The 14,589-nt window shown below is 38.5% G+C and overlaps 1 protein-coding gene across 1 annotated transcript in view; it reads right to left on the reverse strand.

Moving 5' to 3' along the window:
- Positions 1-810: 810 nt before the first annotated feature.
- The window catches only part of abcc9 (ATP-binding cassette, sub-family C (CFTR/MRP), member 9), a 50,904-nt gene continuing 37,125 nt past the window's right edge, over positions 811-14,589 (reverse strand). The window contains exons 31-39 of the mRNA XM_007897275.2: positions 12,210-12,323; positions 10,115-10,235; positions 8,756-8,886; positions 8,112-8,190; positions 7,665-7,773; positions 6,324-6,427; positions 5,250-5,383; positions 4,632-4,694; positions 811-2,516 (exon numbers count right to left, since the gene is read on the reverse strand). Coding sequence (XP_007895466.1) covers positions 2,379-2,516; positions 4,632-4,694; positions 5,250-5,383; positions 6,324-6,427; positions 7,665-7,773; positions 8,112-8,190; positions 8,756-8,886; positions 10,115-10,235; positions 12,210-12,323 — 993 coding nt within the window. The 3' untranslated portion in view covers positions 811-2,378. The remainder of the gene's footprint in view (positions 2,517-4,631; positions 4,695-5,249; positions 5,384-6,323; positions 6,428-7,664; positions 7,774-8,111; positions 8,191-8,755; positions 8,887-10,114; positions 10,236-12,209; positions 12,324-14,589) is intronic.

Raw genomic sequence — 14,589 nt, forward strand, 5'->3', positions numbered from 1 at the left:
CAACTAACTTATTAAGGATTGATCAGATATAGAGGCTGCTGTAATAACCAATATAGTAGCCGAGGAAACCAGGCTGTAAAATTAAAATAATACTTATATTTGGATATAATTCCTGGGCTGGCCAAAACCTGACTCCACACACTTCTGTTTACCTAGCAGTAAGCAGGAACCCGGTTGTTAGTCGATTGACAGATCGCTTCAAAATCCCTTCAAAAAATAACTCAATGTCCTTTAATCCATGACTTTTTCTGGGACACTGCTGTGCGCAGTCAAATCACTTTACAGTGGATTCTGTGAAGCGCTTTGAAACGTCTCAGTGATGTGATAAGGCGCTGTATCAAATGCAAGGATTATTTGTATTGGGTATTATTAGTTTTTATACTTAAACAGTTGCTAGGCGCAGGTTGGCAAGAGCCAAGGCTCGGGGGCACTAGATATTTGACTAGAATGTCTCATGTTCGCTCGAATTGGGTTCATGAAGATGACAATACTCCTTTTTGAACAGTAGTCCATAGATGTTAAAGTGTAATGGTGTTCAAACTGAGCCAGGTCTATTTCAATGCCACACCGCCGTATGCAGATTGACAGAAGATAACTTCCTGACAACTGCATGGTTTAAATATCTGAAATGTAATCAGTCGAGTTTCATTGGTAATTGAACGTGCAAATGTCCATCAATGTTATGGGGTAATATTCAAGACGGTTTTATTTTCAGAATTCTGAACTGTTTGGACGACCACTGACTTTCAATTCACATACATGTGAAGGAATAATTTAAAGAGATAATCAGCAACACACTTAATCACGCAATCAAGCAGAACGCTTATTTTATTGTTTTAACAGTGTAAAAGCAGATAAAGAATACAAATATTGCTGTTTCATAATCGGAACTGACGCATGAGGTTCATTACATACTGGTGTACACAGTCCTCTATGACCAATGTGATAGAAAGCACCATATTTTAATCAATATCAATTACTATTTCATTGAGTAATTCTTGCATAGATCCGTCAATTGATTTAGTACTGCACTATCGACATACTGCATATCGACATAAAATCCCACCTCGTCTTACCCTGTTAAAAAATTAAGAGCGAACAGATTTTTAAATTCCATCTTAATTTAAAAGTTGGTTCCGTTTTCAGAAATATATCTGCCACATGAAGAGTAAATTGAGAATTTTTCCACAATTCTGCGCTCTCAAATTTTAAGACAAAACGAGTTTTTTGGACTAGGACTCGGTGGAATTTGGAGCTTCAAATTTTCCCATTTTCTCCATCAGTGTATATATAATCTCTTGCATACAATGATCTCTTCTAATCGTTATTAAAATTGATTTGGTTAGGCATTAAACGTGGATGAAACCATATCAATGTTTTTCTACGCTGCAAATATTAACGTATCGTCTATTTGTAGCGCTCATTTTTAAATACACATCTGGCTTTGGTTTCTTTCAATGTTTTCTTAAATTTTTCTTTAAATCATGCTAGAAAAACAAAGGCATATGAAATACAGTGAGGATACTGGTTAGCTTGTGTTTTCAGAGGGAAAGTGACAAGTGACATGTTAACGATGTACTTAAAAACACTCAGCGTGGCTGGTTTCAATATTGTGCAGTTTCTTAACAATTTTACTGATAAAATATTGCATCAATGATGTGGTTTAAGCATTTAATTTCTACGTGCACCTTTTATATCTTTTCATGCGCTAAGAATGCAAAAAGATATCACTTATTTCCACTTGGCTGCCTTTTAAAATGTGTGGATTTAATAAGAAAACTAGAGAGAACTACAACGGGCCCAGTGAGGAACTATACTTTATTTATTGGTAGCTCACTGATAGAAGAATGGCAAATTGCATTGAACATATAAAGTATTATTAATTTACTTAAATATATTGCATGCAGTGAATTCATTTGTGTGCAATAATGATAGGCTGGAAGATTTTTCTGTGCTAATTCTTTTACATTAATAAGCAACTTTCTTTTGTGCAAATCTGATTATATGCAACTATCCTACCTTATGCATTGCATACCATCTGTGCTTCATTGCAATGCATCTAGCATTTCAATAGCGATATTATAGTTTTCAACAATAGATCAATGTATTTTTCACAGTACACCTCATAAATCTTCTTGGCAAATATTCTCGTATTGCGGAATTTAGTTTCATAAATCATGTGGTCAATTATTTGGGATGGATATATGTAAATGTTCTGTAATTGTACTTATTGCTCAAACAGTTTAAATATTAAGACAACAGTTAAAACTTTATTCGGAAAGAGAGTGTGCAGACTCTTATAAATGTTGCAAAAATAGTGCGTTTGTGGTAAAAAAAAATGTCAAACATTTCAATGCAAAATGACATCTCAGAAAGAGTTACATATCTGCCCTGACAAATGATGCGAAGATACTGTCCTCGTGGGCAAGAAGACTTTCTGGTTTATCATACTCTAAAATGTTGCCTCGTTTCATCACAATGACCAGGTCTGCAGTCAGTATCGTGTGAACTCGGTGCTGCAGAGAGAACAGAAACATTTTACAATGTAATCGGCTCAAATTCACTTACAGTCACATAGAAATCGTACTATCGCGAATCAGAACTCCTTCCTCATTCATTCGCGAAAATGCTCTGCGTCGCTACCCTGCGCGAAGGGCTCCACATCAATGCAAGTTGTTGTTGTTGAGAGAGAACACTTAAAAAGTCTCGAAAACATCAATCGATTGATCCCGCAATAAAGTAATGTCATGGGAAATAACGCCTCTGTGTGTGTTGCTGATAATTGGCAATTTGGGTTGCATGTTAATAGGAACATTCACTGAGATATCTGACCAAAGGTCATCGACCTGAAACGTTGACTCACTTCCCTCTCTCCATAGGTGCTGCCTCACCTGCTGAGTGTTGCAGCGACTTCTGTTTTTATGTCAGATTTCCAGCATCTGCAGTATTTTCCCTTTTATTAACTGAGATATAAGTATAGTTTTGCTACTAAAAGTAGATAATTCTTGAAAGGAGTTAAAGAAAACCAGCTTCGAAATTAAGACTGCATTTAAGAATTTGGACCCTCTGACTTGCTAAGTAAACAGACTAAATCTAGACCCAGGTAGAATTTCGCCCCATCTACGTGTCAGTGATTGGAGGAAATTTCCTTCTAATGTCTGAGTTTACCATATATCTTTTAGTGTTACCTTTTGCCAAACATCCAAACTACAGCTCAGGTAATGTGGCTTACAACCCCTTGATATTTACCTGTCTAAGTTTTACAAACCAATAGTTCATTGATGTATCTGCAGTATTTTGCCCTTCATATGTGTAAACACTCTTCCGCTTTAGGGGTTAAAAAGCTTATTTTTTTTAAAAGACAAAATGGACGTCTACGAGATGAACGAAAGCTTAGACCGTATTTAGAAGGCAATTGCATGGAACACAAACTAGAAAAACACACAGGTATCAAAAGACAAAAAAAAAATCACACACACAACACACACAACAGCAGACGATGAACTCTCAGCACTTGCTAAACAGTCAGATTCCGGCAGCTAAACAGAGATGCCAGTAGTCGTCAGATCTACCAACCCAGGAGCTGGATACACAGCCAAAAGAGTGCACGGAACACCTCTATTTGTTGTTCTTCACTAGAGAGGCAAAGAGGCTCTCCTCTTGAGACAGTAAGTTTGACGAAGAACCAGACTCCGCTAATAAACCCTCACAAAAGACTAACAATACATCGGCATCCAGAATGGAAGTCACCCGATGCTGGAGGAAGAAACAGCAAAGAAAAGAGTGAATAGTTTGGACAGTGAGGAAAAGTAAAGCAGGTTATGGAAACGAGGCACAAACTTAAAGAGGAATTAACAGACTTAGCGAAGAGCAGAAGGGGCCGAAGCAAATCTGCGAAAACACTACTTCAGTGAGCGAGGTAATAAAAGTACGGAACAGGAGACGGTGGAAGCAGAAAATGTCGATTCTTTCAAGAACAAATGAGAGAGATTTCTGTTAGGAAATAATATCTCGGGGATACAGTATGGAGTTTGGGACACGACATGTGTAAGCGACTGTCTGGATGGTGGAAGGCAAATTGGATGGACCTTGGTCTTCTCTCGTCTAGCAAATTCTTATGCCCTCTTGGTAGGAATCCATCTGCTGATTTTGGTGGAATAACACATTGAGGGTTTTACCGAAACGTAGATTAAAAAACGTGACTTGTTATCAAACTGTGATGGAGTTGGATATCACCAGTTCTAGTCTCTAAATCAGCTTCAACTACAAGGAAACACATTTCAGCAAATACCAGACTCTATTCCACTTCTGTTGGGTTGACTGAGGTTTATAGAAGTGAGTTGCTTCATTATTTTACTCAATGTTTCTTTCATTTGCTCTGGTGAGGCTGTCTCTATTTCTTAATGATGTCATACAGTAACTGTGATTATCAGACACTCGGCTGACACCCAAAATATATAGTTGCCCTTCAAATAAAAATGCAAACAAGATAGAATGGTATGGAATCAGACTTAAAATGTATAAACTTCATAATGCGGTGCCCGACAGCCAAAGGAAATATGGATGAAAGCTGATTATTCAAATATGAATGATGGATTTTATGAAGGTTTTGCGCTGTGTTTATTACTTACAGCAATAATCACTACGGTACGATCTGCAAAAGCTGTCATCACTACTTTCTGCAGAATGTTTTCCTAATAAAAAACAGATTTGAAAGTTACAGAAGGTTCAAGGTACACGAAGATAACTGAAATTAAAGGTAACATTTCTTGAAGATGAAAGACTATTTAAATACATAAACATAAAGAGCCAAGAGACAGGACCTTGGTTTAACATCTCAATCATAAACAAATACATAAGTCAAACCATATTTACAGTACAGAAATCCTGATTATATTCTAACACATCAGTAATGCACCTCATTGCAATATTATTGCCTTTTTCTTAAATGATTAAAACTATGGCATTGACTTTGGACACTTCATGAACAATTTGCTTTGAATGGCTTTGATTTGGACACTTGCTGACGTTTGAAATTCCATTGATATTAAGGCATGATGTGAGCATGCGAAGGCACAGTGACAAGGCAGGACATAACTTAATATGAACAAAGTCACAAGTCTTTCATATATGGTAATAAACTTCCAGCGAAAGGAATGACTCTTAAGCCCCTAAGCACTCTGAGATGCCGTATGGCATGAGGGGCGCGATGTAAATGCAAGTTGCTGTTGTTGTTGTTGTTGACTTACTGTAGCCATGTCAATGGAGGCTGTGGCTTCATCCATGATCAGAATGCTGCTCTTGCGAACAAAAGCCCGAGCCAAGCAGAATAGCTGCCGCTGTCCCACACTAAAGTTCTCTCCACCTTCAGTCACATTGGCATCTGTGCAAGGAAACAGCCAACTCCGCTCAGAAAGAAAAACTTTGCATTTTGTAGCACCTTATCACAGTTAAACAACTCAAAGGTAATCAATGTCAACCGGGGTTGCAGGCAATTTGCCTGCATATATTTTTTTTTGTATGTGATTCTTTAAAAATTAACCTTTTTTTTAATTGGTAAGCGATCTTAAATACGTGAACCATATTTAATAACATTTCACTGGAAGCTTGCGTATGTGGCTGAAAACAAGCTCCTGAAAATGACGTGAATTGACAGGAATCATTGCACGACCACAGATCAAAGCTATAACTATTTCTATGGGGTCTTTGATATCCACGTGAAGAGCTAGACGACAGGACCTCGGCTTAACCTCTCAATCAAAAGAAGGTATTTCCATCAGTGCAGAAACAGACGTCAGGCTCACACATAAAGAATATTTACTTGTGTAAGCGACTGAAGGGAACCATACTCGACATACGTCAACATTTTGTGTCTGTTAAGCAAACAGGCTGTTTCCAAACCAGTCTGTTGCTAAACACACGGTGAACACTTTATACCAGTTCCACACCTGTTGTGCAAGGGTTGACTTCAGTACAGTGTTGGATAGCCATTACGTCAGCCAAGAGGTAAAATGTAACCCAGGCAGTTTATCTCTGCAATTGACAGAGCCTGCACGCAGCAGGTTGCTGTGATTTTATTTATTACATATTAAATATGATAATTTCACTAGCAAGTAATTGTAGAACAGTTTTGCAGAATGTGTTGGATTTTCATGTGCATTTTTTTTTAAACCGTGAATCATTACAGTGTGAACGTTACCGTACGAAATTATGAGAGATTTATCGAAATGCTGAAAATTGAACGATTCTCTCGTCAGTGCAATAACACCTCTGTTCTTCACTCAAGAATCTTACAAAATGTTTATGGAGTTACTTTGACTTACTTAATCCTCCTGGCAATAATTTCACTATGTTCTTTAGCTGTGCTATTTCTAATGCTTCCCAGAGCCTGTCATCAGTGCACTTGCACCCTGGATCCAAGTTGAAGCTGAAAGGAAAATAGGTTGTAAAAACATCACTGCGAGCACATTTTAATTTTTTTATATTTTTGGTGATTTTACACGCTTATTAAAATGAGGATGTGATTGCTGGAGAATCCATCATCGACATCAGACACTCAACAAGTACAGCTCAGACACACAGTACTCCATCACAACAATGTATGTTTTCATTGCAATTTAAAAGAAAGTCATCCATTATCGAGCGAGTGTACATTTTTCTGCTACCCACACAAGCCATTATTTTGCTTTTGAGTGACTTTGCCTATTTATGCCAGTTTCTTTATGTCACTTTTTATGACTGCACCTTCAGTCTCTCTTCTGGGTCTATGACCCAAACCATCCTGTGCCGGAAGAGAGCTTCATAAAACCCTCCTGATGTGATTATTGATGGGAAGTAAAGGACTAAAATTGTAAACTAAAATATATTTTTGAATAAAAAAAAAGTCCAAATCAAAGTATAACAGGCGAGGAGAAACTTCTACCCCAGAGAACAATTACCATTTGGATAATAACTATGTTTTAATCTTGATAAAATGATTCCTTCACTAAATGAAACACCAAGTGAAAGGAGCGCAAGAAACTAAACATCTGCAATGGAAAAAAAAAGTGAGAGAATCTCTGCACAGCTTTGTAAATGATTAATCGGGTGTGATATTAACTACTATTCCATACAAAATTGAATTCATCACCTCGTGCCATGAATTGTTTTGTTTAAGATAACAATTGAAAAGTGATTTGTTACTTTTTTTTCTTTGCAATGTCACAGCAAACATAACTTGTTTCCATTGGCATTTCTCCACCTGAGTGTTAAAGCTGCACTTAACTACAGCAGACGGTCAGAATGACAGTCAGAACTTTTAAGACTTATTGTAGAAAGACTCTGGCAGGCAGATTAACGTAACTGAGTGGTGGAACCAAACATTGTAAAACACGTTGGTTTGCAATGGAAAGGTCACTACATTTCGTACTCATTTCCAATCCAGACCTTTCTACTTTGTTCATTAATTCTTTACAAATAGTGTTTGTTAAATTGCAAGGCTTCACCCCCGTAAGATGGTTTAGTTACGTGAATTGTAACAATCGTCCTATTAGTGTGGAGTTTTATTCAACGCCACATGCAGTAACTGAACAGATTTACTTTACCTATATATAGTATATTCCAGGCTGTTTTCCAAAGCCAATAAAAAGGCACTTTTGGATGTTGAGCCTCTAAAGGCTACTTACCGAATAGATCCGCTGAATAGAACAGGGTCTTGTAGAATAATGGAAAGTCTGGAGCGAAGAGTATGAAGAGGGAGCTTGGAAATGTCTATGCCGTCAATGACTATCTTGCCTGTTAATTAAGTACAAAAAAAGGTACTTAAGTCAGCGAATGATTGATTTCATTCTTTCCAAGAGATTAACCCAAGTTTTACTGTTACTTAGCTTTGTCCCAGTTAAATAAATGATATTTCCAGTTTGATAAAACCCTTATCTTCTCTGATTGTTACTAACGTAAAGCAGAATTACTTAGTAATTACTACTAATTACTTAGCAGGTACATTGGAGCCTCAAGGAAAGAGATGATGGGAGTGAGCAAGACTCCATCCTGGTTTTTCACAATAATTATAAAGACTACATAACAATGAAATGTTATGAAGTGTGATAGGAGCTCCCAATGGAAATACTGACCTTCAAATATATCTACCATCCTGAAGAAAGCCAGAGACAGAGAAGATTTTCCGCTGCCTGTGCGGCCACAGATCCCAACCTTGCATAGAGAAAACATTTTATTTTAACATTTTCTGAGCATTTTTTTCAACCTTAAGCGACCTTAAATACACAAACCACATTTAATAACATTTCACTGGAAGGTTCTGTGCGGAGCTGAAAACACTGATCAAAGTGCTCTTAACTATTTCTACTAAAGCAATAGGAGTCAGTAAACTGATGAGCTTTATTGTCATCTCCAGTGTTAGACTTGTTGTAAGTAAAAACGATATCTTCTGCTCTTAAAACATTACTAGCCGCTTGTATTTCAGTTTTGTTTTAATGCTGCCCTCATGAATCCATAGTCACCCTCGCAAATAATACGCTTCCCAGTGCTTGTAAACCGTGCTGTAGATATCGTGTGGAGACCTAAAGATACAGCGCAAATCCATTCACTGCTACACTACCATTTTACAGAGTTCCCATCACCTCCATAACCTAAACATTAGTCATGTCATGTGCTTGGGACTCGTTAACAATGTTAAAAAAACAGCATCAAAAGTGAACTGCCAGAGAATGTTTAAACTTATAACAGTTTACTTTAAGCTTGCTTAAGTCGGCCTCACCTTTTGTCCAGGTGTGATGAAGGCTTTGACATGTTTGAGGACAGGTTTGAGAGAGGAGTCGTAGCGAACGCAGAGGTCTTGAATCTTTATCTCGCCTTGCTGTGGCCAGTCCTCAGGAACCTGAGCTGGGTCTGGATTCAGCGAAAAAAAAATGTCTCTATTAGCTACATCAGGGTGGTCTAACTGGCGATTTCATCCTCTCCCCTCCCACTCCATTTTATCCAGCCCACCCACTCCCTTCGTAACCTGTAAATGTCACGTTATGTCTCTGGAAGGGAAACACAAAACTATTGCTTAAATGGCCAGTGGAAGTTTCTCAAATAGGCCATCGCACCCACCCCTCAGCAGCCAAAAGGTTGGGCCACCCCTGAGCTACATAATCTCACATATATTGAAACGCATATTGCAAATTCGATTGCTTTGTGAATCTGGGCTCACAACATTGGCCCTCGTGAATTTTGTTTCAGAGAGAAGTAGAGGAAATGAATGAATAACTTCCAGAAATAGCTTAAGGTGTTGTGATAACACTGAAGTGTTTCACTATCTTGGTAATTAAGGCAATGTGTGGAGCGCAATCAAATGTCGTACGTTTCCTAAATAATTAATGAATTAGTCTAATAATAATCCCTACCAAACAAAACAATAATAAATCGGTCATTTTCAATCGACGACTGTTTGTGGGGACACTGCTGTGCGCAATTGGCTGCCGCGATTCGCCCACAAATATACAGTCAATTCACTTTGCAGCATATTCTGTGAAGCATTTTGAGGCGTCGAGAAGACGTGAAAAGCACTATATCAAATGCAAGGATTATTATTATTATTAATATATTTTGCAGCTTGTGATGCGAGAGTATGGATTGAAATTTATGACCATTTTTCACATTCTTCGTAAGTTTACTCTCACTAATATACTCCTAAAACAAAATACCTCATTGTGCTCACTGTGACACAATGGCAGCCATCTCTTATAATAATAATCCTTGCATTACATATAGCCCCTTATCACGTCTTCGAGACGCCTCAAAGCGCTTCTCAGAATATACTGTAAAGTGAATTGACTTACAGATGCTTTTAAAAGATATGGAGCTCACTCAATGTAAAGTTATAGCTACGAACTGCCCATTTAATCGGCCAGATAATGTTAGAAGAACACATTTAGATTTCTTATCCAAGTAAAATGCTTTAAAAATGGTTGATAGCTGAGAGTGAAGGCATTTAAAACATTTTTCTTTGTTCAAAACCAAATGCATTAATAGTCTTGGATATTTTTGATGGGCCATAGTGGGTCATTTTATTCATATTTGGCCCATGTCCCAAATAACAGGCAAGAGACACTTTAGACTTGATAAGCCTTACCAATGGTTCCTTCATAATTCTCACTCTCAATGTTCAGGAAACTGTTGACTTTTTTCACAGCTCCCATCTGCACCTCCAGGTCAGCGAGATTTCTCACCACCCAGTTAAGGTAGTTACAAACCTGGATAAGACAAAACCAAAGCAACACACACTCTGTGAATCCAATTTGTTGCTGTTTTTAATCAGTAATCGAATGTGCAATTCCACACAAGGCCGAACATATCTAACGACCCCAAAGCTGACTTAATGCGATTGGTTTCACTTGCAGATATCTATCATGGGGTACAGATTCTGATCATGTTATTACGTGCATTGCCTTTAACAATTTAGGTCTTTAATAGGATTTCCCATTATAGCTGCACATTGTCAAAGGTGCTGTGTGTGATACTAAACAAAATATTTACCCACATATTCCATCCTTTGTCTGGGATAATCCATTAATACTAAATAATGGATATTAGTTAAAGGATTGTTAAAGATCTCATTGTCAATTCCTGGATATACAATCATAGAATCTTACAGCACAGAAGGAGGCCATTCGGCCCATCGTGTCTGTGCCGGCTCTTTGAAAGAGCCACCAACTAGTCCCACTCCCGCTCTTTCCCCGTAGCCCTGCAAATTTTTCCTTTTCAAGTAACTATCCAATTCCCTTCGAAAGATACGATTGAATCTGCTCCCATAACCCTTTCAGGCAGTGCATTCCAGATCGGAACAACTCTCTGGGTAAAACAATTTCTCCTCATCTCCCCTCTGGTTCTTTCGCCAACACACATCACCATTTTCACAGGGTATTATAATTTTCCATAATTCTATTTCAGTGCATGTGACTCGTTCATATTTTAGTCGCCATAATTCAGTTCCCATACTCCCGAAGGAAAGTCACTGTGAAAAATATCCTTGGCTTGGAAGCTTCCTGCGTTACTATTTGTGTGGCCTTAACAGTTCGCCTTTGTTGCCTTGGAAACTCTCTTTGAGACCTGTGAAAATCCATTTTGAGATTGAAATGTTCCCAATAGGTTTTTCATAGGTTATCAAAAACACTGTATTTATACTCAAAGGGAACCATCGTGAGATCTTAAATTTGGGAACTTCTAACTGCATCAATTCCAAATGCACCCACACGTGGTGAATATTCCCTCTAACATTCTTGATGTACCAATCTATGTGAAGCTGGGCAACACACGTGACTTCAAACTCACTTATTGGAGCATTTGACTCGACCCTTTGTGGGACGGACACTTAGTGGAACGATGGGTAGATGGATAAAATTATGATACGCATTTTTAAACTAATAACAAATTTCGGACCTCGGAGAACGTTTAAGACATCCAAATCTATTTCTAAAAAAAATATATTTGGACAGAATTTGGAGTCCTGTAGCTCAGTGGTTAGAGCACTCGCCTCGCAAGCGAGAGACCTGAGTTGATTCCCAGCAGGGCAAAACCTTGAGCAAGTTTCCTTACTTCACCCACCTGATAATAAGCCCTCAAGAAAAAAAACAATAATAAATTGGTTACTTCAATCCACGACTGTCTGTGGGACACTGCTGTGCGCAATTGGCTGTCACACTTCGCGCACAAATATATGGTCAATTCACTTTACAGTATATTTTGTGAAGCGCTTTGAGGCGTCTAGAAGACGTGAAAAGCGCTATATCAAATGCAAGGATTATTTTTAATCTTTTATGTTAAAATCAGAGCCAGAAGTGAGGATGTTGGCAGGAGGGAGGTGGCTTCCATCTTGTCTCTGTGAAGCTACAAAAATTGAGACCTTGATGTCTGACAGCCAGACAACATTTTTTTTAACATAACCAATTACTTTCTTTGAACCATTGGTAATTTGAAGAGAAGCCACGAAAGCTTAAGACATGTTGTAACACACATTTTCTGATGCAACATCCCTGGTTTTATTTTTTTTGGGGGGGGAGAAAGATAAAAGATTGAACTACATATAACATAAAATATATAATGCAAGGAAATTCATCAACATGGAAATTTGAACAAGGATTTAGAAAGATATAACTTTCTGGCTCAAAAATAGAGTCTCTCTGCTCTATTAACTTGACTAAGGCAAGTGGTTGAATTAATATACGTACTGTTAATGCATAGGTAAGTCCGAGTCCCACTAAGCTTGATGAAAGTTTGGTGTATGAGGCGCAGAATATGGAGGCCACAGCAGCAGTGAGTACAATACACGCACCAAGATAATCCTAATATAGGCAAAGAAAAAAATCTAATTACAACACTGAGATGTTTAACGTTAACATTTAGAATACATTTATATAATAATACAATAATAATCCTTGCATTTGATACAGCGCCTTATCACGTCTTTGAGACGTCTCACAGCGCTTCGCAGAACATGCTGTAAAGTGAATTGACTGTATATTTGTGGGCGAAACGCGGCAGCCAATTGCGCACAGCAGCGTCCCCACAAACAGCCGTGGGTTGATTGACCAATTCTTTTTTTAAGGAATTAGTACCCCAGAAAATTGATCCACCAATCGACTAATAACTGGGTGCCTACTGACTGCTAGGTAAATAAGGAAACTTACACCACGTGCCTCTAAGGAAACAAACCCAGGTCCTCTCGCTTGCGAGGTGAGCGCTCTAACCAGTTCCCTGCAGGATTTCACGCCCACATACACAACTGTGCTGTGCGTTAGATAACAAGGTGAAATCCTATTGACAGCCGGGTGACTCAGTCTCAGAGGACAAGCAAAGAGCCACAGTAATGACGATCTTATGAAGGCTGCCAGGCTCACATCCAGACTCAACAAGGCCTTGACAATTTCAAAACGTAAGACAAAGTCTCTGTCCAGGAATTTGAGCTCTCTAACTTCAGACAATTTTAGAGTTATACATTTGGCCTCTTATCTGTGTCAGCTCGCGTTATTTGTTTTACTATTTAATCCAAATTTGCTTTGTGGAATTGATCTGGTACATTGCTGCATACATGTCAAGATACCAGCATCACCTAACACACTCCAGTGTTTAAATTCTCCAATCAACTAATCTCAGTTATCTCCTCCCCTGCGTTGAGACTGTTTTATCTGAAATTGTTTTCCATTGCAATTTACCACCCACCCCCCCACCCCCACCCCGGCATCTCAGAAGGTTGTCTGATTCCGAGGCATTCGCCTACAAAAATACAGTCACTACACTTTATAATGAACCTTGTGAAGCACTGTGAGACATCCTCCTGGTGTAAACGGCACTATATCAAGCACAAGGAATATTATTTTAAATGGCTGGATTAATGAATATCCTGCATGCACTTGAACCCTGGCATCTGGTTAATTTGTAGAGTCCTGTAGCTCAGTGGTTAGAGCACTCGCCTCACAAACAGAAGGACCTGGGTTCGATTCCCGGGCAGGGCGAAACCTTGGGCAAGTTTTCTTACTCCACATGCCTTGGTTTACCGAGCAGTAAATAGGACCCTGGTTGTTAGTTGATTGGCGCATCGCTTTTCCGGGGGTAATAATCCCTTCAAAATAAATAAAATAATAATATCTGTTCACTCAATCTACCACTGTTTGTGGGACGCTGCTGTGCGCAATTGGCTGCTGCGTTTCACCCACAAAGGGCTGGGAAGTGGGATTGACATTAATTGCTCTATTCAAAGAGCCGGCACAGACTCGATGAGCCGAATGGCTTCTTTTTGTGCTGTACAATTCTATGATTCTATGATATACAGTCAATTCGCTTTACAGCATATTCTGTGAAGCGCTTTGAGACGTCTCGAAGACGTGATAAGGCGCTGTATCAAATACAAGGATTATTATTGTATCGGTATTAATTCAGATCCAGGATGTAGGATTGTACAACTGATCCTAACTTAGTTATACACCCTGGCCAGAGAGAGGAAGAACAAGGACCTTGGCTGAGACATTTTATCATTATTTAGCGATCCCTGTTGGAAAGTGCATGTATGAATGAATACGAGGTGATGAGTGACTGAATGGGCCTTGGCTGCAATGTATCTGTCCCAGATCACACATGAACAACAGATACTTGGGTAAGGCATTGAGAAGTTGAATGTGATAATAATAATAATAATAATAATAATAATCATTATCACGTCATTGAGATGTTGTTGCTGCTATAAAGCAAACCAGTGATATCAAGAGTAAGATAACTGGGATCTCAAAAAGAACTTGTTATTCTTCCTAATAAGAATGAAGCCCGTGGAATTTTATGTCATAATTTTAGAGTTACGCTAGCAAAGGGAGGGGACAAACTGGTCAATTCGACTTTGTCACGCAACTCTGATAACTTCATGTAAGTATGGCCGGCATTTGCAACTCAATACAATATGGGATGTATATCGTTAACCAAATGCAATGATGAAGGAAGCTTTTACTAAAGGGCATCAAGCAAATAGTGAATGCTTCAGAAATAGTCTGCAGAAAAGGAGTTAACAAATGCAAGGATTATCATTATTCACTTGATTCTCTTTATCTGAAACCTTCAACT

Source organism: Callorhinchus milii, unplaced genomic scaffold (genome assembly GCF_018977255.1).
Source record: "Callorhinchus milii isolate IMCB2004 unplaced genomic scaffold, IMCB_Cmil_1.0 Scaffold5, whole genome shotgun sequence".
Classification (NCBI taxonomy): Eukaryota; Metazoa; Chordata; class Chondrichthyes; order Chimaeriformes; family Callorhinchidae; genus Callorhinchus; species Callorhinchus milii.